General features: G+C 37.7%; 1 protein-coding gene across 1 annotated transcript in view; it reads left to right on the top strand.

Moving 5' to 3' along the window:
- Nucleotides 1-26,465, top strand: part of ARHGAP42 (Rho GTPase activating protein 42) — a 304,364-nt gene that overhangs the window by 199,759 nt on the left and 78,140 nt on the right. Inside the window, exon 5 of the mRNA XM_032295706.1 lies at nucleotides 21,353-21,454. Within this exon, the coding sequence (XP_032151597.1) occupies nucleotides 21,353-21,454 (102 nt within the window). The remainder of the gene's footprint in view (nucleotides 1-21,352; nucleotides 21,455-26,465) is intronic.

Below are 26,465 nucleotides of genomic sequence, written 5' to 3'. Positions count from 1 at the left end.
CTAACCATCTTTGAGAAACAATACATTTCTTTATAGAGTTGAACTAAATGACATCTTCTTAGCTTTCCTCAAACTGTAGGGTTCTTGGATTGCTTAATTTTGTAAACTATTAGTTTTTTAGAAAGATCCTCCCTTTTGTTATCTCTTTGTTTAGAAATTATCACAAGACTTAGAAGTAGCTCTTTATTCCTTCTAATTTTTATAATCATCACAAAAACTAGCTTATGTCTCTGGACTAATTTTACTTAGTCTACTGATGCCCCTGTTCCTGTTTGGGGGCTACATATTATTGCAATAATTGGTGTATTATGTGTGCAAGTTAATCTTAAGAAATGACTGTTCATCAGTGCATCTCTTTATTAGCTGATCCAATTAAGATCAAATTAACAGTAAGACTGTAAATGTTTGCAAGATTCCAATAGTCATTTAACTGCTTTGAGAAGAAATCAAATATAGTGGGAGGAACACTGAATTAGATTTAGATTTTATGTTGATCCTCCTTGATTTAAAATGAAGGTGGTCTCTTTCTGTGCTTTGCTAAATTATATAGTTTAAAAGAGAAACACTAGAAATTATGAAGAACTAACACAAAGCTATGCTTGCAAGCATTTTGTCATCCCTTCCATGAACCTGATACTGTGCTGAGTACTGACATGCGTTGATCTCACTTATGCATGTCATTGATAAGTAAAATCAATGCATGTCAGTACTTAGGATGGCACTGTAAATATTGGGAATATTCCAATAGTCCTTTAACTTCTTTGAGAAGAAATCAAATATAGTAGGAGGAACATTGAATTAGGTTTAGACTTTGTGTTCTATGCATTTCCAGTACTCAGCAAATACTATGCATTAAGTTCTTTATGGAGCATTCTGTCATCTCTACCATGGACCCAGTACTGTGTTGAGTACTGGAGATGCATTGATGAGTGAAATCATCCTTGCTGTTGAACTGTTCAGTCCCGGCTCAGTTGAAGTTCAGCCCTGGTTCTCTATAGCATCCCCTCCTTTGGCTGGTTCATGTATAACTAGCCGATGATGTCTAGTGCTATTCCCCATAATATCTATCTATTCAGAGATTTGCAGCTCCCTCTCATAACCTTTGTCTAAACTACTGTAATCAAACACTTTCATCTTTACTTTCTACTTTTTGAAGTGAAATCAAGTAATTTCCCTCGGCCTTTCTAGCTTAAAAATCCTTGAGGTACTTACATGGTAATCGTAACTATTTCATTTGAAGCATTCATCTGACCAAGATGTGAGCCGTCATGCAATATAATTGTGTGACGTTAAGTGATGGAGACAGAGATGTCTGACCCAAGTTTCCCTTCAGGATGGCCTTTTAACTCCTGCTACTCACAAGGACTACTGCAGACATTCTGTAGCTGTCAGCTCCTTCTGAGCTCCTCGGCTGCAGAAAGCTGCCTCCCCAAGGGCTCATCTCTCCTGCATACCATCATTCAGGCAGCCCAGATCTAGTGGGTGATAGGGGCAGGAGCAGAAAGGCCCAGCGTTTAAGCTCACTAGACGTCAACTCTCACAGGCAGTTCTAGCTCCAGAGCTCCCCATGGAGTGAGCCTAGGCTTTTCCTCCCTGCCTCAGGGTTCCTTCTGCACCTCTATCCAATCCCGCTTCTGGAGAACCCATTGACAGCAAGGAGGTTTCTAAGAATGCTCTTTGTTACCCTCTCAAGACCTCTATTTTATTTAAAAATTGTTTCATTTATTGGCTGTTTTCAGAGTAGTGGAACCTTCTTCACAGTGAAAGGCTAAATACAGACAGACATGTAAGCATTTCACATAAGGTACAGTTGATAATGGATATGCCCCAAACATCAATTACAGCTTAATGTCTTTGACTGTCATGAAAAACAACCTTTACTTTTTAAAAAAAAAAAAATATGCTTTTCCATAATTTAGCTTGACGTGTATCCCAGGCCCTGAAAAAGCTTCAACTACTTGTCAGTAAGTGATAGTTTTGTTTCCTGTAAAGTGCCAAAATGAGAATGCAGTCTTTCATTTTAGATAAAAGTGTTGCCTGGGAAAGAATGGACTAGTTGACCTAAAACAAAGTGGGGGCTATGGGGATGTGTATGTGGACAGGGGTTATATGTATTTATGTGTGTATTCCTAAAATTCTTTAGCCAGTTACTAAGATTTTTTAAGTGTATATGGAAAAAAGTAAATTGCCATTCATTTTGTGACATGTAAAATTATGTTGGTCAAAGGAAACCAATTTCCCATCTTTATCATAAAAAAGGCTTAAAATAATAACTTGTTCCAGATAATTTACCTTTTAAGATCATAAAATAATTGATTCTAATACTCTTTTTAGAGGAAGAGGGATTTAATACGGTTTTTGAAGAGCATGTAATGCTGTAGAAGGAACAAGAGCACCTTCTCCAGGATAATTGGAAGGGCACTGGTAAAGTAATGGTGGTGATGGTCACAGTGAAACTGCTGTGGATCCATCGTCACCTTGTTGTCATAGTATGTTAGAGTCTGTTGGGTATAGTGCTTTTTTGTGTGTATTTTCTCATTTGTTTCCTAGTGTGGTTTCAATATCGCTACAGCAGAAGCTAATCTCTTTTCTGAGTTCCAAATCATATTGTCAAAATTCTTGTGACATTAATTAGTATACTCTTTACTTCACATTGTAGATATTTATGTGTTATATTCTCTCCTCTACTTAAGCTTACATCTTTGGAACAAAAGTCATGTTTTAAATAGCACAATAAGAGGACAAAATAAGGGTTCAGTAAATATTTAGTGTATCACTGAAGTGATTGTGCTACACAGGATGATTATACTTTTCTTCTTACAATAGAAAAATGAAGATTAAAGAGTGCTATGGTCTGAACGTGTCTCCCCAAATTCTCAATCTCCAGTGCAATAATGTTGACAGTGGTGGGGCTTTTTGAGGCGTTTGGGTCATGAGGGCTTCACCCTCATGAATGGATTAATGCCATAATAAAAGGGCTTGATTGAGGGAGTTCCTTTCTTTTTGCCCTTTTGTACCTTCTGTCATATGAGGACACAGAGTTTCTCCCGGTGGAGGATGCAGCATGAAGGTGCCATCTTGAAGCAGCCCTTCCAGGATACCAAACGCTCCTACTGCCTTCATCTTGGACTTCCCACCTTCTAGAACTGTAACAAATAAACTTCTGTTCTTTCTAAATTATCTAGTCTGTGTTATTCTGTTATAGCCACACAAACAGACTAAAACAAAGAGTTTAAATGACTTTTCCCATCTTAGCACATTTAATAAGCGATCTGTTTGACATCCTGGTTTTCTGATTTAACCTACCTAGTTCATTCTGTTAACCTATAGGTATTTAAAGATGGGAAACTATTTTTTCCCTGGAAGATGAGAGGCAGACTAGTGACTGACAGAGTTTCTCTGTTCTCTTCAGTCTCTTTCTACTTTTGGCAGTACTCCTTGTTCGATATGGGCTCGTGCTGGTTTTCTTATTTCCTTAACTCTTGACCCGCCTTGTTCACCTTTCCAAGTCCTAACCATTTTTTAGAGTCCAGCTTCTTGGATCTGTGTCACAGTGTCAAATAGCCAAGACCAGTCTTTTGTACTTTGCCACAGTAGGCAATAGGCAGGGTTGGTCTTCTCTGTCAGAAGTAAAGTCAGGAAAGGAATGTAATGTTAAAGAACAAGTACTCAAAAAATAAGATGCAAAATCTAAGGGAAGGTCACTAACCCAGGCTTAGAGGAACTAAGGAACAGAGCAGGTATCTGCATGAGAACCATTTTGAGGAATCTGCAGGCAGGTTTTCCTTAGGCAGCCACATCTTTTGAAGGTCCACATTTCTGCCGCCCGAGATGTTCCTTCGTGGTCTAAAATGCATTCAGCTCTCTCAGCCAGTTCCTGACGCTTGAAGTTTGACTTCCTCAAACTCTTCCAGGCTGCAGTGATCTTGCAGAAGTTCTGTTCCATTTGTTTCCTTTCATGGTTTAATTGTTTTTTTGATGGCTTCCTGTATTATCCTACAAGTTCCATGAGGAATGAGTATTTATTATGTGCTAATAAATGTACCACGTAATTTATAAGCAATTACCTCATTCCATCCTTTTAAGGGCTTCATTAAGTACCATTGATATTCATATTGTACAGTTGAGGAAAACTGAGAAACAACCTCTTAAGGATACCATAGATATTAAATGGTGAAGTCGGGATTTGGAATCAGACTTCTTGACTGTCATTAAAGCCTGTTCTCACAATCTGTTAACATTATATTGAATAGATATAATTTAGTATTCCCAACAATATTTATTTTTTTAAATTATAAGGCAGATTAATGTCTTTAAAGTAAAAATTGGGTTAAAATGCTGCTTGAAGTAACCTGTAGTCTGGGCCTGTGGCAGGGACTAATAATTAATTTTAGGTAGATTTTATTCTCACATAGTCCTTATGGCTGAAGAATGTGCTATTCTGTTATTATCAACGATACTAGCTAAAATAATGTAGTGTTTAGAAGTGCCCTGGGGAGGATTCTGTGTGTTTTGAGAGAGAACTCCAAGTCTTGGGGAGCTGCACCTGTTTCACAGGCATTTCACACCATTACTGAGGTTCTCTTCAAGGGGGCTGTTGTTTTTGATAACGACTTGCACTCAGCATCTTGAGGCAGATGAGTTGGAGATGCCTTTCCTTATCCACATGTAATTCCTGGCTTTTTTATTGTTTCCTGGACCAACTGAGTAGCTGTTTTTTTTTCCTGAGGCGTGTGAGATAGATGCAACCTTGAAAAGGAAAAGCATTGCCAAAAATGTGGCTTGCCTGGGTTTCAAGCAGATGTTTCGTAGGGTTTTTATTCATAGAAGAGTCAGAAGACTCTCTTTTGTTCACAGGAACAAAAATTTATGTGGCCCATAGCAAGCTCCTTATATATTTCTGTCCTTGTCCCTCCTCCCCGTCAGTTGCTCCTGGTTTTATATAGTCTTCAGAATGTTCAGTCTAAAAACATTTATTAACCCTCTACATTCCAGGTATACATTTTTAAAAATATCCTTACAGGTTCAGAGATGAGTAAATCATAGGAAATAACTTAAAAGCATCATTTTTTTTTTTTTTTTTTTTTTTGAGATGGAGTCTTGCTCTTGTTACCCAAGGTAGAGTGCAGTGGCATGATTTTGGCTCACTGCAACCTCTGCCTCCCAGGTTCAAGAAATTCTCCTGCCTCGACCTCCCGAGTAGCTGGGATTATAGGTGTGCACCACCACATTCAGCTAATTCTTGTATTCTTAGTACAGATGGGGTTTCATCATGTTAGCCAGCTGGTCTCAAACTGCTGACCTCACGTCCACCCACTTCGGCCTCCCAAAGTGCTGTGATTACAAGTGTGGGCCATCGTGCCCAGCCAAAAGCATCAACTATTGAAGGGTTCAATAGAGTCAGATACTTTATGCCTATACCAGAGTAAATCCTGAGTTAGAGGTACACATTGGTACAAAGTGCTTTGTGGACATAAAGGGCACTTGATCTAATGTGGAAGTCCAGTCTCTGGAAGGATAATACTCGAGGCAAGTGTTGCTGGATGAGTGAACGCTAGCAGGGGAAAGGAGAGCTGTTCAAGCAAAGAGCATAGGCATAGTAGGCAAAAGATTGTGATGGCATGTGAGAAGAACTTCAAGCACATTGGTATTAGTAGAGCATAAAATACGATGTTGCAAGTGTTGGAGATGAGACCAAAAAGACGTGAAAGTGCTGCATTTACGGAAAGCCTCGCTTGCTTTGCTGAGAGGTTTGGATTTCATTCTGTAGCTGTGGAAACTGTTTATACAAAGAAATGTAATAGTAAAAAATGTATTTTAAATTAATTATTCTAACCAAAATGGATAATGAAGAGGGAGAAGGAGCAAGGCCTTGAAGAAGATCAGGTGAGTGTTAATTAAAATAGCTCAGGTATTTTAAAGCCCCTAATTATTGCAGTCATTTTGAAATATAGTGAAGTCTGTTGTTCTGAAGACCAGATGCTTTGGTAGCTCTTGATAGGACCAAATTATACTCAATAGCAGTCTGCTTCTTGAATATTGTATTTACTAAATAATCCATTGTGTTATACTAAGTCAAGTTTTAAAAGGTGATACACTGGTCTTATCTTTAATTCACAGTGTAAAACCCGGTGGGTTAGGCCTGTATTTAGAGAGTTTGATCAAAAGAAACCAGTCTTATAAATACAAATGAAGCTGATTACATATGATGTCTAGAACCAAATAAGATAGTGGCATTCATGAAGATGACATTATAGATGCTTCTAGAAAAGTCTTAAAGAAAATATCAGGTTTCTAGTCTGGAACCATGATTTCCAAATATATTAGCTATTGAGTACTGCCTGCCCTTGAAATAAAAGCACATTTTCTTTCTAGTTTTCCATGTATAGTATGACTGAGCTCTAAGGAACACCTCTGGCTCACTTGGTCACATTAATTAATTCTTCCTACCTCATGTCTACAAATATAATCCAATATACTAAATAGTTGAAAAATTCTTCTCTCTGACTAACCTAAATATCTCAGATTCAGTCCATTTCCTTCTGTTGCTTCTTCACTGGAGATGGAGAGCAGGTGGTCACCATGTGACACACTTCAATTTTACAAGAAACTAAAAGAACTTGTAAATTATTTCCTTCACCTTAAATTTTCCTTTCGATTCTCATCATATATTCATCAGCATGCCAGAAGTAATTGAATACTGTCATTTCCATGGAATGTTGAGGGATCATTTTATGAGAAATGACAGCATCCTTACACAGAGAAACATTTAGGGATGTGTGTGTGTGTCTGTTTCTTTTTGAAATTGAATTAAGACTTTTGAGTCTCAGTGTCTTAAGTTTCAGCTTTATGTTATTGTAAGTTAATTTCATTAAATGTTTCCAGTCTGTAGTAGGTTGATGTTGGACCTCATGATATGGAGAGAAATATTTGAAGTGTAGGAAAGAACAAATAGATAATGCTTCTAAGCCTTTGCATTAAAATGAACTTGCTAATTATTTTTAAAGCATTGTTAATAATAAAATTGATTAAGTTAGGGTAAAATGTTTCTTTTTTCTTTTTTGGCAACAATGAATGGCTGAAAAGCCATAAATAAGACTGAAGGGAGGAGAAACTTAGAATCACAAATAATTGACAAACTGGACAGATTGTCACCTCATGCAATTTAATTAACTGAAAGGAAAATTTCAAGTTCAGTTTCTTTAACATAAAACTGAATTTCCTTTGGAAAAATATTGCATTTGAAGATTTTTTAAATCTATAGAAATTATAATACCTAAAACTTAATTTGTATCAATTGATATATTAAGAGTTAGAAGAAAGAATAATAAATTATTAGTAATAATTAATTTTGAATTTTTGGTGACCATATAACCAAGCTTTTAGGAATTTTCCTAATTCTAATTGATAAATTCCTTCATGAAGAAGAACCCTATTTCTAGAGTCAAGTGGTATACAGAATTGATATAAACATTTATTTTAGCTTTTCTCTAGTTTCTAAGTTGTTTAAGTTGTAGTTTTTAAGTATCAAAACTGGAATAAGTTCATTACTAAAAACATTAGTTAAGTAATTCTTGGGAAATAATGAATCATCCCATGCCTGAGAATTAATCTCACATTTTACCAACCAATGGCTATTTTTTTTTTAATCCTTTGCAATTGTAAGAAGGGATTAAGCATTGTTTGAGAGAGAGGATTTTGAATTTTAAACAGGTTGTCTTCCAGTGAAAATAAAGTAATGGAAAATTTTCAGTCAGCTACACTTCTACATTTTAAAGGAATATTCTGCCAAATAGTTCTTCAGTATATTTGAGTTTAATGGTGTAAGGTATGACCAGCCCTCCCGGACTTGGCATAGTTGTAAACATAGTCTAGACTTTTGTGAGCTGTAGGAGTGGTGACATGGGTAATTTCACAAGAGACAAGATAGTGACTTGACTTACAGACTGCATCTTTGCAAGTGTTCTGGTCATGTTTATGTGATGTGACAGAGGGACTTGTTGATGATAAAGCAATAGTGAAGGATAGTAAAACATCATCATTCACTGAGTGCTGAAACTACACGGTAAAGTAAAATGAAAAGAGAAGGTATATTTTTGTGACTGAAAACTGAGATTCATTCTTAGGTTTGTGGCCTAAGCCATGTGACCAGAAAGTAGCTAAGGGGTAGCACTACCACCCAGTCTTCTCTTTTAACTGCCAAGGTGACAGTTTTTATGATGATTTCCATAATGCAGTGGTTATCATGTTTGCCTCAGAAGCTGACAATTTTCAATGCCAGCACCTTTTGCTTCTTCTCTCCTTCCTTTAAGCCTTTCATTGCCCTCATCACTTAATATGAAATTTTGATAATGGAATTTTCTCATTGGAATCTACAACCCCAAACTAAAAAGGACAAAGAAGTGCTAAGATAGCAATTAAAGTGCAGTAGTAGATGTTTTCTCCAATTCCCACCTTTCTAACTGTCGATACTGCCACTAGTCAATTACCTTATTACGCATGGGGTCATTTGCCAGCACACAGGGCTGCAACACCAGTGGCCATCCCTCTCATGGTAGATATGCCTAGGAACAGTTTATATATAGGACCACCAGAAAAATAACTGTTTGTGCTTTAAATAATCAAATTCTTACCTATGCTCTACTTGATTCCAAAATGTTTAAGCTGCAATCATTTCATCTCGCTTTCTCACATGATAGAGAAGGAGGCCAAGGCTCTAGAGTGATGAAGTGTGCAGTGTCATATAACCAGAGGTAAAACCAAGAGGACAATTATGACTGTTGGCAGCGTTTACAGCGTTGGCTAACCATCATTCGTTCATTCATTCATTCAGCAGTCCTTTTCACGTGGAAAGTAACTTGTTAGCTCACAGCTTAGCCTAGGATTTCCCAACCTCGGCACTGTTAACATTTTGGACTGGTAAATCAGTCAAAATCATTGTCTGTGTCTGTATTTCTGTCTCTACCATGTCTTTGTCCCGGGGAGTCCTACAACCTGGTTATGGAAATGGAGCCTTCGACAGCACTAATAATATTTTTTCTAGAACTATTCTTATGAAAGAGCAACTCTTTTCTTTTTTTTAAAGTTTTTATCCTAAGATCAAAGGTCAAGGAAGGAGGGTCAGAGGAAGAGCCAGCTGAGGACATTCTGCAGTACAAGTTCAGACCATGTTCTCCCAGCTGGAGGGAGGAAACATTGAAGGAGGTGCACCAGGTATATTTTAGGAAGGCTGCTGGGAGCTTCCCACAATGTTTCTGCTCAGATTTTCTAATGAAAACTTAGTCACATGCACACATTTCATTACTAGGAGACAGGGAATTGTACTCTCTATTCTTAGCAGCTGTGTGCCTTCCTACAATAAAGGGGTTCTATTATAGTGAAAAAGGATGGAGCTCTGTCAGGTGGTTGTTCTTTTTTCTTTTTTAATAAAACTAGTAGCAAAGGGGATTCCATAAGCAGATATTCAGTCAAAGGCAGTTCCTAGAATTGGCTTATGTGACTAATTCTGTAACAATAACCAAAACACTTTAACTCTTTGAAGAATGGGGGAGTCATTTTCCTTTAAATGTTAAAACCAAGCAGTTGTGCTGTTTAATGCTGATTTTGAGAAAGGTCTTGTGTTTTAGTCTGGGCTCCATGCTCTTGCTGACTGCATGGCCTATAATTAATTTTCATGAACCTCAGTTTTCTACTCTTTAAGATGAGAGTTATAGTAATATGTTGGGTTTTCCCCCTTCTATCTATAAGCATAATCTTCCAGAAATCCTTATTGATAAGAAAATATACAAAATTGGCTCAAGAGAATAAGATTGTGAATGAACCTGCAAAGCTCTTGAAAATGTTTTGTTTTTCTTATCATAAAATCATAGAGGTAACACAGTCAATAAGGACATTAACTTTTTTTTTTTTTTTTGAGACAGAGTTTCACTCATGTTACCCAGGCTGGAGTGCAATGGCGTGATCTCGGCTCACCGCAACCTCCGCCTCCTGGGTTCAGGCAATTCTCCTGCCTCAGCCCCCTGAGCAGCTGGGATTACAGGCACGCACCACCATGCCCAGCTAATTTTTTTGTATTTTTAGTAGAGATGGGGTTTCACCATGTTGACCAGGATGGTCTCGATCCCTTGACCTCGTGATCCACCCGCCTCGACCTCCCAAAGTGCTGGGATTACAGGCTTGAGGCACTGCGCCCGGCCCAGGACATTAACTTTTATATACATCTTAGGACTATGTGTATTGGTATGGAGCCCAGTTTATGCCCTTCAGGGCCCTTTGGCCTTGCTCAGTAGAAAACTGTGAACTAGGAGTAGCACCTCGTGTCTCTTTCACCTGCTCAAGGCCTAGCTCCAGTGCAGACTCCTGCTGCAGTGGAAACCACAGCATCTTGGTGCAGAGGCTTCAGGGCACATTCGCTCCTCCCATCATGTCTAGACCACAGTGGAGTACCACACTGTCAGCTTGAGGCTCTGGCCTCTCCCATCACTGCTGTAGGGGCCAGATGACACTCTGAAAGGCAGAAGAGTTCTTGTTCCACGGGGTGAATTTTGATCAATTACGGGAAGGAACTGGCAGATAAATCCTGCTTCTTGCTTGCTTACCCAATGAACAGCCCAGAGGGGTGTTGGTTTTGGACAGCATGAATGGAGATGTGCCCTAGAGCCAGAATAGCTGACCGGCTCCTCATGCTGCTGTGGCCAGCTCAGTCGGGACCACTTGTATTTACCTTCCTTCCTTGTCTCACGGAATCTCTTTATTCCTCAATCTTGCCACGCACATGCGCGCGTGGACACACACACCCCAAGCTTCAACAGGCAAGCTTTGCCTCAGGCAATGTTTTCTAGGAAATTTGAACTAAAGCAGTATTATATGTAATATAATATAGAAATTTAATTTCTACTGCTATTGCTTTTACCTTAGGAATAAGAAAAAAAAATGCCTCTGTCAGTTTTAGTCAGATTCAGTACTTGTTAAGTAGTCTCAGCAGTCTTTGTCATGCCTAGTATTTTATCAGTTCATATTTGTTCATCTAAGTTCTTTGTCATCCCGGAAGAGCAGAGAAATCCTAATTCTTGGCATGGAACAAAGCTTCAGTAGTTTAATTACGAAATCTCCAAATTCACCCAGGGTGATTTTCCAAATATCCTGTCTGGTATGCAGAATTATGCAACCCTAGTTTTATCCCCAACTTGATGTCAGAGCCATGAGCTTGTAGCCACTTCACACACTGTCTGCCTTCTAATTCCAGTCTTCCTTGTCTTCGTACAGCTATAAGAGAAGATTGACCATTGGATGCTGTATTAGTTGGGGTTCTCTTAGAGGAACAGAACATATACGTAAAGGGGAGTTTATTAAGTATTAACGTACACAACAAGGTCCCACAGTAGGCAGTCTGCAAGCTGAAGAGCAAAGAGAGCCAGTCCAAGACCCAAAACGGAAGAACTCGGAGTCCGATGTTCAAGGACAGGAAGCATCGAGCACAGGAGAAAGATGAAGGCTGGGAGGCTAGGCCCGTCTCTCCTTTTCACATTTTTCTGCGTGCCTTATATTCTCTCGAAGCTCATGAGACTGTGCCCACCAGTTTAAGGGTGCATCTGCCTTCCCCAGCCCACTGACTAAATGTTAATCTCTTTTGGCAACACCCACACAGACACACCCAGGATTAATACTTTGTATCCTTCAGTCCAATCAAGTTGAAACCCAGCATTAACTATCACAGATGCTGTCATATGCTTTCAGCATCATTCTCTTTGTCTTGAAAGGTTTAAAGAAGCATTACAAATGCCCAACACCCGCTCTACTTCCTTCTTTTCCTCTCTCATCCCCCTTTTTTTTTTTGAGATGGAGTCTTGCTTTGTCGCCCAGGCTACAGTGCAGTGGTGTGATCTCATCTCACTGCAACATCCACCTTCCAGCTTCAAGTGACTCTCCTGTCTCGACCTCCCAAGTAGCTGGGATTGCAGGCTCATGCCACCACACCTGGCTAATTTTTGTATTTTTAGTAGAGAAGGGTTTCACCATGTTGACCAGGCTGGTCTTGATCTCCTGACCTCAGGTAGTTATCCACGTGCCTCGGCCTACCAAAGTTCTGGGATTATAGGCATGAGCCACCATTCCGGGTCTCTCATGCCCTCTTTCTTTAATCTCTTTCTTTGTTCACTTTTCTTTCTTTCTTCCCTCATTTCTTCCTTTGTCCCTCATATCTTTTTCTCCTTCAACTCCAACCTCCCCCACTTTTTTGGGGGAGGAAATGAAGTGCTATAATTGTAATCTGTTGCTTCCTTAGGTTGCATTTTACTTTGCAAGGAACATGGACCTGGAAACCAGACAGATTTAATTTTTATTATCTGCTCTGCCTGTCATAAGCTCTATGACCTTGGTCAAATTACTTCTGTCTTCTCTGATAATGTGTTCATCTTCATAAAATGAGGATTTATTATTCTTGCCTTGTAGAATTTGTATGTGAAGTTCTGGTATACTAACTACTTTACAACCACTTAAGAAAGGTCCATTTCAGTTGTTCTTGGTCAGCCCTGAGCATGAATACCAGTCACAAAATAGGTATTTACTAAAAGCTCAAGTTAATGAATGAATTAATAAAAATCTACTTGTGAGCCAGGTGTCAGCATACCCTTAGGAAACTTTCTGTTCTCTCCATTCTAATTTTTGTTAGTTTTTACCAATTTTTCAACTTTTGTGTTTCTCTTTGTCTCTATCCCATCTCCATTTTTCCTTCTCATTTTTAAACAGAATTCAATTTTTGAAGAATTTAACAATGCTAAAAACTGAAGAAAAAGGAAAGTAAATATATTATTTAAAAATGGAGATAAATGTGAATCAATAGCTTAAACATTTACAAGTATTTGCCTTCAGGGATCAGAACTTTGGAATAGAGAAGAAGTAGGGAGCTGGCTTAATTTATAATTTTATATGCCTTCACGTATGATTAGATTATTGAAAACTATGTATGTCTTTAATTGTTAACTTCCATTTATGGAAGATGAATATTTAACATCCTTACGTACCACAACCCCTAATACTTCAAACTTATTTCCCTTCCCCTTACCTTCCAAATATATATCATTTGATTACGTTTTTAAAAAGATCAACACTCATTGTTCATATAACTTTGTAATTATGGTTCATAGGTAAACCATATCACATTCTATGATTACATATTTTTGCATAAGTTTTTTTTTCTTGGTGTCAATAATTGCCTACTTTCAAGTTTTGCTTAATTTTCTGTTTCCAAGTACAAGGATATGATTACAAAACAAATCTTCAGCCAGATGTGGTGGCTCACACCTGTAATCCCACTACTTTGGGAGATTGAGGCGGGTAGTTCACTTGAGGCCAGGAATTTGAGACCAGCCTGGCCAACGTAGCAAAACCTCGTCTCTACTAAAGATACCAAAATTAGCTGGGCATGATGGTGTGTCCCTGTTGTCCCGGCTGCTTGGGAGGCTGAGGTGTGGGAATCATTTGGCCTGGGAGGCGGAGGCTGCAGTGAGCTGAGATGTTGCCACTGCATTCCCACCTGGGTGATAGTCTTAATAGGTTTAAACATGTCAGCTAATATCGTCTCCAGTCTCTTGTTTTAGAGACATTTCTCCTGTAACTCTCATGTTAGCCAGTTGCGTTAAAGTTCAAAGACACTTGTCCATCTAATTTTCTGGAAGATCATGTTACCATTATTTGGGGAGTTCCTGTTCCTCTCTAAGTTCCTGTGTTTCCAGATCTCATGCCTTACTTTCTTGATTTATTCCCTCATGTGAGCAAAACACACCCCTCAGTATTTTCCTGAGAAATGGTACAGAGGCGGTAGAATTTTTAAGGGCTTGCACATTTGTAAATGTTTTTATTCTACCCTCAACCTGGATTGATAATTTAACTAGAAATGAAAAGCTAGGTTTGAATGAATTAGTCCTCAGAAATTTGAAGGCCATGGATTTTGATTTATAGCTTCTTTTATGTTGTTGAAGACCCATTATTGATCTGATTTCTGATGTTTTTTATGTAAGCTACATTTTCTTATGGGTTGCTTTTAGGTTTTCACTTTTATCCATGTTTTTTAAACATTTTATGATGACATGCCTTTTGTTTATTTTCTCATTCATTGTACAGTATACATATTGGGCCATTTTAATATGAAAACTTTAAAACAATTTGTTCTGGAAATTTTCCTGAAAAATTTTTTTTTTGGCAATTCTTTTGATTGTATTATCTCTCATTCAGCAGTTCTGTTAGTCAGATGGGCTTCCTATGTCCTTTATTTTCTAAAACTCTATTTTCTGTTTTTAATTAATAGCCTTTTCCTTATTTACATTTAATTTCTATAGATTATGTTGTCTTATATATCTATTTGTTTTCAATTTTTCTATCCAGAACTGTGTTTTGAGATCTATCAACATTTAATATTTCTCTCTAACTTCCGTGTGGTACTCCATGGTACAGATCTATTACATTTTATGTACCCTCTAACAAATACTCCAGTTCCTTTTCTGTACCCACAGGTAACACCTTAATGAAGATCCTCATTCATATTTGCTGTGAATGTGAATGTTTCTGTTAGCATCTCGTTGAGAGGTACACCCAGAAGTTGGTTCTTAACGACACACATATATGTCCCTTAGTAGTGCAGTATTTCCCTCTAAAAATACTTCATCCCTCTACAGTCCCATCAGTAGTGCTTAAGGGTTCCTTTATCTCCACATGCTCTTACCACATGGCATCATTCAACTTTCTAACTGGTATAGCATCCAATTGATATAATGTAATATCTCGTGGATTTAATTTGCTTGCCCCCATTAACTAATGTGTTTGAGCTTTGAGCGACTCTTCATATGTGTGTTACACTTCAGGTTTCCTCTTTAGTGTATCATTCCTTTATATCCTTGACATGCATTGTCTGCTTGCTTCTCTTTCTGTCCAGTTTGTAGGATTTCCTTGTAATGCAAATGTGAATCCTTTGGTTCCTATGAGTTTGATCACCTGCTGGTGGTGGTGATGATGTAATTGGGAAAGCAAGAGATAAAGTGAATTATAATGGTACAACCCTCCAGGAAGAAGCCTTTTTGGGATGTCTGGATTTCAGCAGATTGTAGTTGGGGGAGTTGGTGGAGAATGTGTTGGGGAGATTAGGAGTTGTTGGGTGGAATCACCCACAGGAGAGACATTGCTGTGCATGCCACACCAATATTCTCAACAAACTGAGATTCCGGATGCCAAGATCCCTTGCACCCCAGATAACACCTAAACAACATAGGGTGGACTATGCCAGCAGCTGGCCCTTCTGGGAATCAGAGGTGGTGATGCTGCTGCGGGCTCCCATTCTGGGCAAGGAGTATGTCCCACCATCAGAGGAAGAAGAAGTCTAATTAGGGGTGTTAGTTATGGCTACCTCTAATCCTCTTATGTGTTTTCAGAGCCTAGCACCATGATAAGTTATAAGAATTTCTCAAGTTTTTAGAATAGAAACTTAGCTATTGATTTTTATTATTACTTAAGTTGAAGGATTTCTCAAAGTAGTGCTTATTTAGATAATGGCTATACTAACATGATGACATAAATGGTTGCTTGGGAAATTTTACAATATCCTATATGGCAATTTATAATATTGAGACTATCTTGAAAATATCATGAATCAATATTAATGATGTGTTCCTTTACTACAAAGAAATGTAGACATATTCACTTCTTTTACATTAACATTAAAATGAAGGGTACTAATTAAAGTATTTAAGCAAAGCTGTCTAGTAGTCTTTTATAGAAAAATGTGGTCAAATAACAATTTGTTTCCATTTGTGATTAAGTGTGATAAAGTCTGTTCTTCATCTTTGGTACTTGCTTGTGGTCAGTGGAAGACATTGGATTGGCCTCTTTTAAAACAGTAGTGTGTATTCTGGGCTTTTAGTGTACCCATCACCTGAATAGTATTCATTGTACTCAACAGGTAATATATCATCCTCACCCTCCTCCTACTCTTTGGAGTCTCCAGTGTCTATTACTCCACTCTGTATATTCATGTGTAACCATTTTTTAGCTCCCACTTATCAGTCACAACATACAGAAATACAGTTTTTGGCTGTTTCTGAATCATCTTTCTTAGGATAATGGCCCCCATTTCTATCCATGTTGCTGCAAGAGACACGATTTCATTCTTCTATATGGCTAAGTAGTAAGTATTCCATGGTGTATGTATATCACATTTTTAAAATCCAATTATCCATTGATGGACACTGAGGTCGATTCATTGAGTTTGCTATTGTGAATGCCGCTGTGATAAACATATGAGTGCTGGTAACTTTTTGATCTAATGATTTCTTTCCCTTTGGGTAATCCCAGCCAGTACTGAGGCTGCTAGATAAAATGGTAGTTCTATTCTTAGTTCTTTGCAAAATCTCCCTACTGTTTTTCATAGAAATAATTTATGTTTCCACCAACAGTGTATAATCATTCCCTTTTCTCTGCAGCCTCGCCAACATCTGTGATTTTCTGACCAGCCATTCTGACTAATATGAGATGGTATCTCATCGTGGTTTTAATTTGCATTTCTCTGCTGATTAGTGAGATTGAGCATTTTTCATGTTGGTTAGCTGCTTGTGTGTCTTCTTTTGAGAAATGTCTATTCATGTCCTTTGTCTACTTTTTAATAGGGTTATTTGGTTTTTTTCCTCTGGAGTTGATTGAATTCCATGTAGGTTATAGATATTACCCCTTTGTTGGATGGATTGTTTGCAAATACTTCCTCTCTTTCTGTAGGTAGTTTCTTTACTTGTTGGTTTCTTTTCCTATTCAGAAGCTTTTTAGTTTAGTTAAGTTCTATTTGTCTTTTTTTATTTTTGTTGCATTTGCGTTTGAGGTCTTAGTCATAAATTCTTTCCATCAGCCAAAGTCCAGAAGAGTTTTCCTAGGTTTTTTTCTAGGATTTTTTTTTTTTTTTCTAGAGTTTTGTTCTTGTTGCCCATGCTGGCGTGCAGTGGCGTAATCCTGGCTCACTGCAACCTCCACCTCCTGGTTTCAAGCGATTCTCCTGCCTCAGTCTCCTGAATAGCTGGGATTACAGGCGCCCTTCATGATGCCCAACTAATTTTTGTATTTTTAGTAGAAACGGGGTTTTATCATGTTGACCAGGCTGGTCTCAAACTCCTGACCTTGGGTGATCCACCCCTCCCTCAGCCTCCCAAAGTACTGAGATTACAGGTATGAGTCACCGTGCTTGGCCTTCCAGGATTTTTATAGTTTCAGATCTTACCTTGAAGTCTTTAACACACCTTGAGTTAATTTTTGTACATGGTGAGATAAGAGATTGGAGTCCAGTTTCACACTGCTGCATATGGCTATCCAGTTTTTCCAGCATCATTTATTGAATGGGGTGTCCTTTCCCCATTATATATTTTTGTCAGCTTTGTCATTTTTATCTTTGTGATATGCCTAAAGTCTTATAAATATTTGACATTTTAAAAATGAATATAAACCACAATTTTAAGAGTAAAGACACTTGGAGTTTGTGCTTCTCTGGTTTCCTTCCATTTCTCATTTGAGTGTCTAAAATGGTCATGTGGCAAGACCACAGTTAGTAGGTAATAATATGAGCACTATGCCCAGAATAAATGCAGTGTAGATTAGAAAGCCAACTGATTGCAGACCCAAATGTGGATTACTTTCCATGAGCTATAATTTGGTCTGGGAACCAATTTGCCATTTTTGAGGATATATTTTATTTATTTAGACGGTAGTTGACTTCTTTCTCTGTATCTCCTCTCTCTGTCTCTCTATCTTTATCTGCATAGACATGTAGTAAGTAATGGTAGCAACTATGATACTAAAAACAGTACTACACTTTATATATGTTTATTTATCTTCCAGGACATCCCCTTCTACCTCACTCCTCATCTTTTTTCCATCAAGATTATTATTTTATTGTAACTTTATTTTAAATAATTACCTAATTTAAATGCACTTACTGTGGATTGACAGAAAACATCCCATTATAGTATGAAGCCTCTATTTTTTTAATAATGCCATATCAATAAGAAAACAGATCATGAACAGCATTTAGTAATAATTCATGGGTTATTTTCTCCTTCCTTCAGCAGCACTGATTTCAGAGAAAATTCTTAGTTTGATATCCATAACAAGTAACACAGAAACAAGAGGTAGCTTATGTGGGTTACATTACTAAGTCAAATAAGACTTCACTTACATGAGCAGTAAATCATGGCTTCTGGAGGAAATGTGACTGCAAGAATAAGTGCTTTTCGGCCGGGCGCGGTGGCTCAAGCCTGTAATCTCAGCACTTTGGGAGGCCGAGGGGGGTGGATCACGAGGTCAAGAGATTGAGACCATCCTGGTCAACATCGTGAAACCCCGTCTCTACTAAAAATACAAAAAAAAATTAGCTGGGCATGGTGGTGCGTGCCTGTAATCCCAGCTACGCAGGAGGCTGAGGCAGGAGAATTGCCTGAACCCAGGAGGCGGAGATTGCGGTGAGCCGAGATCGCGCCATTGCACTCCAGCCTGGGTAACATGAGTGAAACTCCGTCTCCAAAAAAAAAAGAATAAGTGCTTTTCATTTTCTAGAGCATGCTTCCCTAGATTACAGTTGTCCCTCATGTGGCCTTGTCTTTTATCTCAGCTCTTTCATTTTATGCTTAAACTGAATGTGCTTTTGTTATCTACATAATTGGAATCTTTGAGATCTTCTTTTCTGGCCTGGTGGTGTGAAGCAGTAGAGTTTGAATAAGAGTCCAGGAAGTGCTTCTCGGAATGATTTTTGTATTGCCAGAAATGCTGAAGTATTGGCACCAAATTAACATTTCCAAAAATGTCACTGAACACAAACTGAAAACAAAGATACAAGTGTCGTCACCACAGCTATGCACTCTCCTGCTGAAACCAGTTTCTTCCTCGTCTATGAAAAGTGAGAAATTTTCAGCATCTGTTTTTAGATGAAAGGGAGTAATTTTCTGTACTATACTGTAACCCAGCTGGTTGCTCACTTAGTGGATTTGAGTTAGGGCTGTTTGTACAGATTTGTCCCTTGTACCATGGATAATAGTTTGTAGAACAAATAGAATGTCTGTGAGGGTCTGTGGTGGCCACTATTATAAGAGGAAGAATTTCACTTATTAAATATTTATCGAGTATTCATTAGGTATTCCATTTTAAGATAGTTGGGAGTGTATACATAAAATCTCTGCTGTAAGTAGAACATGAACACTGTTAGAGACCCATACATACAACTAACTATATGAGCATTCAAAAGAGGGAGAGTAAATAGAAGGGAATTATGAATGGCATTTATTTGAGCTGGATGCTAAAAGTAGATACAATTTAAATGTGTGGAAATTGGAAGAAACGAGCATTTATGTCAGATGATATGACCTAGATAGAGAAAAGAAAAAAGGATCACAGATAGGGAGCTGAAAAAGAGCTAGTGAGGGAGACCTTTAGAAAGGTATGTTGCAGGTTAGTTGTGGGCATGAAGCGCCCCATTAAAGAGTAACATCCACCAAGCAAGAGATGAGACATTCACCTGGGTATCTACTCCAACAGGGAGTGGTGAGGAATAGCCTCTCTATCCTGAACCTTGGGCTTCTCTGTTTCCTTTGGGTCAGCTGTTTCACGTTTTGTAATGTGAGTTCCTTAACATACCTTTTGTGGTGCAGTACAACTCATTTTCCAGCTGTATTTCTCTTAGTAGGACGACATTTTCTCCTTAGGTAATAAGAATTATTTGAATAGTTTGATTTCTCCCTTCTCCCCATTTATAGATGGCAATACTTGAATGTACAAACATCTTAGTACTTTTTACATGGTCTAAAAGTGGCATGAACTCTTAAAGCAGAACCTTACTTACTCTTCCTTTTCAGCACAATTTTACCAGCTCACTTTCTAAAATTTCACACATGGAAAAAGATTATGATAGGTCCTTGGAAATATAACCAAGAAGAAAGTTAAGCGTGCCAATGGATCAAAATAGCATTTCCTAGATAGATTAACCTGGATCTGACAACCTCAGAATAGTAGGAAAAATCCCTAAAGCCAGAAGATTTCCCTTCTCTTCAGTGTGGTTCAAAAACTGCAGTTACTTCTGCACCTGGCAAAAACTGCAATTACTGGCAAAAGCTGCAGTGACTTCTGTACCAATCTAATATTTCCCCCTCTCCTTCTGTCCTGTCTTCTACCCACCCATCTGTGCATCTATTCATTATTTTTAAATAACCTCTTCTAGGTATTTATGCAAGCGATAAAGCAAAACATAATTATGTGTTTGAACACATAATGAACTTGTTAAAAAAAAGTCAGTTCCAGAATCTCTGGATGGAGAAAAATAGGAATCTGCATTTTGAATGTGCATATAAACACCTGACGAATTCAGGTGATCCAGAGGTTTCCGTTTCAGAGACACTGAAATAAAAAAAAGGAACAGTACTTCTTTGGCCAATAAAATTTATGATTGTAGTTACTTAGTATTTATTTCATATGGACTTATAAATGGAAAAGACACATCTGGTGGATACAATATTTATAGTTGGAGGAGATTATATACCCAAGTATGTCATTTTCCCTTCAGTATTTCATTCCATTTGCATTTCTATGGAAGCATGCCATAGGATAAAAGGTAAAGTTACTCCCTTCTCAGCTATTGCCCCTCCCAGATCCTCCCCCAAACTCCAACACATTAGGAACAAAGGTCAGCTATTAGAGTTATGTTCAGAATTTATGATACAGAGGTTATATTAATCCTTTTGATTCTGTGACTTTGAATTTTCTTATTTAATTATTTGAAACTACCAGCATTTAAAAATTTTTTCTTCCATGCCAAGAATGAGTTGTTTGATATTTCAGGTGCCTTTTGTGGCTGAGAAATAATATGATTCTGTGAAAAGAGTCTATGTGAATGATTCTCCAGACATTATATATTGACTCATCTGAATCAACAAAAAGCCTAAAAAAGACATTTTTCTCTTGGTCACATCTCAGCTCTACTGTATCAGAATCTGTTGTTGAGAGTCAATTATAGAGCTCTTAGTGGGACTCTACTGTAGCCAGCCTAGCCCCTACCCATACCGCAGTTCCATTTGCTCCAAAGGAGATGTGATTTGCCCTGTTTGTTTATACATGTATTTCTCACTGCAAGATGGAAAGCTTTTTTGAGAGCAGGGTACATACTGAAATGGCTTGTTTCACTTCCTTCTTCCTGTTTTTACTAAATTAAGGTTTTACACATAGTTGGGACTCACTATATCTTTATTAAATAATTATATGGGACCTTGATGGGGATGGTGAAAATCAGGGTTTTCTGGATGCTCTGAATGAAATATTTTTTGTTGTTATTGCTATCCTTTAGGATGGAAAGAAGAAGTTTGACAAAGAGAGTGAAAAATATTACTCTATCCTTGAAAAGCATTTAAGTTTGTCTGCAAAGAAAAAGGAGTCTCATTTGCAAGAGGTAAGCTTTTCCAACTGAGATATGGAAAAAGAATTAAGTCATGTAAAGTTGAAATTTCCAAAGGTACGAGTGTCTCAAAATCTGCTACTATTTAATAAAATAATGATGGTAACAATAGCTAACTTAATTGAGCACTTACTATGGATGGTACTTTAAACACATTATAACTGTTCCAAGTGAAGGATTACTATTTCTTTCAACAATGAGAAAGGTTGAAATAAGATCTTTTCCTTTTCTTTTTGAGCATTTTTTAGGAGCAGAACCTATTAAATTCATGTTATGGCCTTCATATTAAATTAAAATATCTGTGACATTGATTTTAAAGCCTTGCTTCAGCATTGGGAGAAAGATAGATACACAGCTAGACATTTTATTTTATTTTTATTTATTTTCATTTTATTTTATTTTATTTTTGACATGGAATTTGGCTCTGCAGCCCAGGCTGGAGTGTAGTGGCGTGCTCTCGGCTCACTGCAACCTCTGTCTCCCGGGTTCAAGCGATTCTCATGCCTCAGCCTCCTGAGTAGCTAGATGGGGTTTCACCATTGGTCAGACTGGTTTTGGACTCCTGACTTCAAGTGAGTGATCTGCCTGCTAGCCTCCAAAAGTGCTGAGATTACAGGCATGAACCACTGTGCCCAGCTACTACACATTTTAAAATCTCAATTATTATATATCAGTTTTCTTTAAGAGCAAATGAATAAATATTTTACTCACATCTAAGTGGTTTATTTCTTCCCTCCGTCCGAACTATATCTTGTCCTTCCCATTGATAGTTTTAACTATAATTAATAAAATCAATATTAGTTATTTTACTAAGGAATAATGTAGTTCCAGTTTCAGTGACACAGCATGTCCCAAAAAAAAAAAAAAAAAAAAAAATCAGACTCCCTTGCCATTGTCACCTTGAGAGCAAAAAAAGCCGTGAAAGCAGCACCCTCATCACTCCCCGCCTCCTGGTATACACTGACGTGAACACCATGAGTAGGGAGTTGTTGGGGTGGCTCGCCTGCAGCTCACCACTGCTGTCTAGAAAGCAATGGAGAACCTACAGTCTATTTAGTTTCTTCCTCCCCTCTCTTCATTTGCAGGTCTTACAGTCAAGAACCTGTTTCCTGATCCCTCTGCTAGGAAAGCCTCCTCCTTCCTTCCCTGTACTGCTTTTCAAATTCAACCTGCTCCTCAGCTGTCTTTATTCCTTTTCTTATTTCTCCTACCTCTGAGTTCAGCCACAAGGCATGCTTAACATCTCGGAGTATTATAAAGTTCCTGAAGCCTCAAAAAGAAATAGGAGTGTTACTTTCCGGCTTATGTTCTCATCGACAGTATCAAATTTCTTTATTTAAAGATGTTTAACATTGGGAAGTTTTGTTTTGCTTAATATTTATATATGACTTCTTCAGTATGCTTTCTGTTGTTAACACATGCTATTAAAAACAGTATAATTTAATATATAATTGTGTGCTTATGGAAAGATTTCGATGCTAAACTGATGGAAGACAATCTGCCGTGAAGAAAAACTAGATTTCTATTTTAAATTTCTTGGACATATTTAACCTTACTGTATTTGGTACTGCTCGTTGTAATTTAATACAATGTTTACATGTACCAAATGTTTTAAATGCTTATATTAAGACCAAATGTCTTAATATACTGTACTAAAAGAAACCTAAGAGAGAATAGGGTTATGGTATGGATGCGGATACAGTCACGTAGAGTGACACTCATCTCATTATTACCAGTACCTCATCATCTACCATGCCCAGGGCTATGGCCGGCTGCCTTTTTACAAATTGACTATGGGAAAATTCAGGGTGATCGTTAGAGGCCCTAAAGAACTTTAGGTTCCTGATAAATATGAGAGGTCATCCTTTGAAAAGATACTGTTTAAACCATCTTAAGGAAATGGTAACATTATCCTAATTTTAAAGTGTTCTAGAGAATATATCTCAGTTTTTCCTGACAACATAGCTCAGTATTTATTACCTGCCTTGCTAGTAGCTTAGGCTATGGTATAATAGAATATTCATTCTGGTTCCATATTTAAGTGGAGGCTGTTTCAGGTAATAGCATAGTAACCTCCTCCCACCCCACTCCACGAGTACACACACGCTTCTTTTCCAGGAGATACATCCCCAAATACAATACAACTAACAAATTGTATTAAGGTAGCTTCTCAGGCATATGTAGTATAGACAAGGCAAAATGTAGCTTGGGTTATTTTTAACCCTCTTCCCTCTAGGAATCAAACCTGTTGTAGGGAGATGCTGCCATAAAAATATTTAATTCTGTGACATGGCATTAGAAGTCATCTGCTCCATTCTAGAACAGCTGTGGTCCTCTGTCAGCACCAAGCTTATTAACTTGTTCTCAAAAAGGCCCCTCTGTGTCTTCCTGCCTGCACAGCTGACATCTTATTCATTTTGTTCATGAAAAATAAGTGGCTGCCCGTTTATTTCCAGGACTGAATGGAAGGGTCATCTTTTACTAAGAAAACCCCAAGGCCGTCAGTTAGACCATTGGAGTAAACAGTTGGACAATCAGAAGCAAACTTACCAAGATTATAGGCTTTATAGTGGATGGAAAGAAGTAATATTTGTTATGTGAATAAATAATTCTTTTCTAAACATAAAGTAAAAGGAAGGTATCATAAAGGAAATGTAGAAAGACCTGAATGCATAAAAATAAGTAATCTCTTTCAAATGGCATCAAACCAAATTAAATGTCAAACCATTAGGGAATTTAAACAGCATATGACATGGGGTTATTATCTCTTATATACAAGAAGCATTTGCATATGAGTGTGAGAAAGGTAAACACTTCAGTGGAAAAAATGGGCTAAGGATGCAGACAGGCATTGACTAAGGAGGAAATATGAACATAATAAATATGGTTAGTTTCAGTGTCACATGTATTTAAAAATGCAAATAACAACGCATCATTTTCAATTTGATAAAGGTAATATCTATTGTTAGTGAAGGTATAGAAAACTGGGCACACTTCTTCTCCTGGTCGGAACATAAAAGGATTTAATCATTGTTATGGTAAATTGGACATCGTATTTCAACAAACCTAAAACACGGTAGGTAAGGTGATTTCTCTTAGTAAGAATTTACCCCAAAGAAATGATCAGAGATGAGCATAAAAATTGTGTGAATATTGTTTGAATATTGATCCAGGAGTTATTCATAAGTGCAGAAATTTAGAAATGGCACAAAGAATGATTGAGGTAAAAATACAAATGTAGTTTGACCAAAAAATGGAGTGTGATATGTTAAAAGTTTTATTTGGAGAATCATTTAAAGACATTGAGAAATATTCATACAAATAAGCAGGAAGAAAGCAAATTGTAAACCAGAATATACAGTATTATACCAAGTTTGTTTTAAAGTAAGTTTGTGTCTCTGTGTGTGTGTGTGTGTGTGTGTGTGTGTGTGTGCGCGCGCGCTTCACATCAAAATATTAACAGTGGGATTGCAATTCTTACTATTTTCACGTTTCTCTGCCATAGTAACAAATAATGAGCTTACAATAATGAATATTTTTACATTTATAATTAGGAGAAAAGTAAAGGAGAAAATAGATTCCCTTTAGAAACAGCCTATCACTAACTACTCTTTCAATAGGGTCCTCTTGAGTATCTCCTAAATAAAGCAAAGTCCTTAGGCATAGTTGTTATACCTCTATTCTTATCCTTCAATTTCTGTCCCTGAAACCTCTTCCACTTTCCTATTGTTCATAACATCTGGATGAACATCTCTCAAGGTATGGCTTTGTCATGCCTGACTGTCTTTGCACTGTCCGCTGGCTGGTTACCAAGACTTTAGACTGACCAATTCCTAATGAAATGTGAAATGTTGCACATCACCATCTTTTTCCAAATTTGCTCCTACCTCTCATTTTCTTAATTTGCTGATATTTTTGTTATCAGTTTATTTATTTTTGAGACAGGGTCTCACTCTGTTGCCCAGGCTGGACTGCAGAGGCGCGATCTTGGCTCACTGCAACTTCCATCTGTTGGATTCAAGTGATTCTTGCGCCTCAGCCTCCGGTGTAGCTAAGATACAGGTGTGTACCACCATGCCTGGCTAATTTTTGTATTTTTAGTGGAGACAGGGTTTCACTATGTTGGCCAGGCTGGTCTCGAACTCCTGACCTCAAGCGATTCACCCACCTTGGCCTCCCAAATTGCTGGGATTACAGGCATAAGCCACAGCGCCTGGCCTAGTATTATTTATTTGTATCACATTTATCTTTGGCTTTTTCTTGCTTCTCACACCCACATCTTTCAGCTTCTCTTTCCTGCTGGGGTGCACCAGACACCTTCACCATTACCAGCTAAGAGATCTTTTAATATTTGTATGTACTCAGCCCTACCACTTAATGTATTCTGTACTGTCCTTATGTTAATCTTGAATGTTGCTTGTTTTTTGCCAGCCTCCTCCTCAAGTTTTTGCACTGCCTATATGATGATATCTGCACTCATTCTCTTTTTTTCTGCCTTAACTCTCCTTTCTGTCTCTTCCAAAGAAAACCTTAGTCACAAACCTTTTGTCCTACCTAACCATAACTTCTTTTTTCCTGACTCTACCCCATCACTCAAACTCTTGTTTTATCTCTTCCCCATTCTTCAAAGTCCAGCTTAAATCTTTTCTCCTCTGGAAATGATTCAACAAATATCACTTGATGCTTTTTCCTCTATTTTGAATTGAGATAGCTTTACAATAAGCTATGTGCAGAACCGTATGGTTTTCTTATGAAATTAATCTGCTTTTTGAAAGTCCTTTTTTGCCAGGTAAACTATGCCTGTTGTTCTGGCATAGTTATTACTAGTGCTTCCTTTCAGTTTTAAAATTATCTCAATTTGAATGAAGAATCTTGGGGTTACTCTACTAATCAAGTACAAAATATATAGCACCAGTTGCCAGTGGATTTATAAGCAAGTGTTTGCTAGTGAACCATACGATGAGCTTATGTACCAAAGAGATTTATTCTAAGTTAAAGAATGCCT

This window comes from Sapajus apella, unplaced genomic scaffold (genome assembly GCF_009761245.1).
Source record: "Sapajus apella isolate SASKATOON/1434 unplaced genomic scaffold, GSC_monkey_1.0 scaffold34, whole genome shotgun sequence".
NCBI lineage: Eukaryota > Metazoa > Chordata > Mammalia > Primates > Cebidae > Sapajus > Sapajus apella.
Note: the sequence above shows the minus strand (reverse complement) of the source record. Positions and strands in the feature narration are given on the sequence as shown.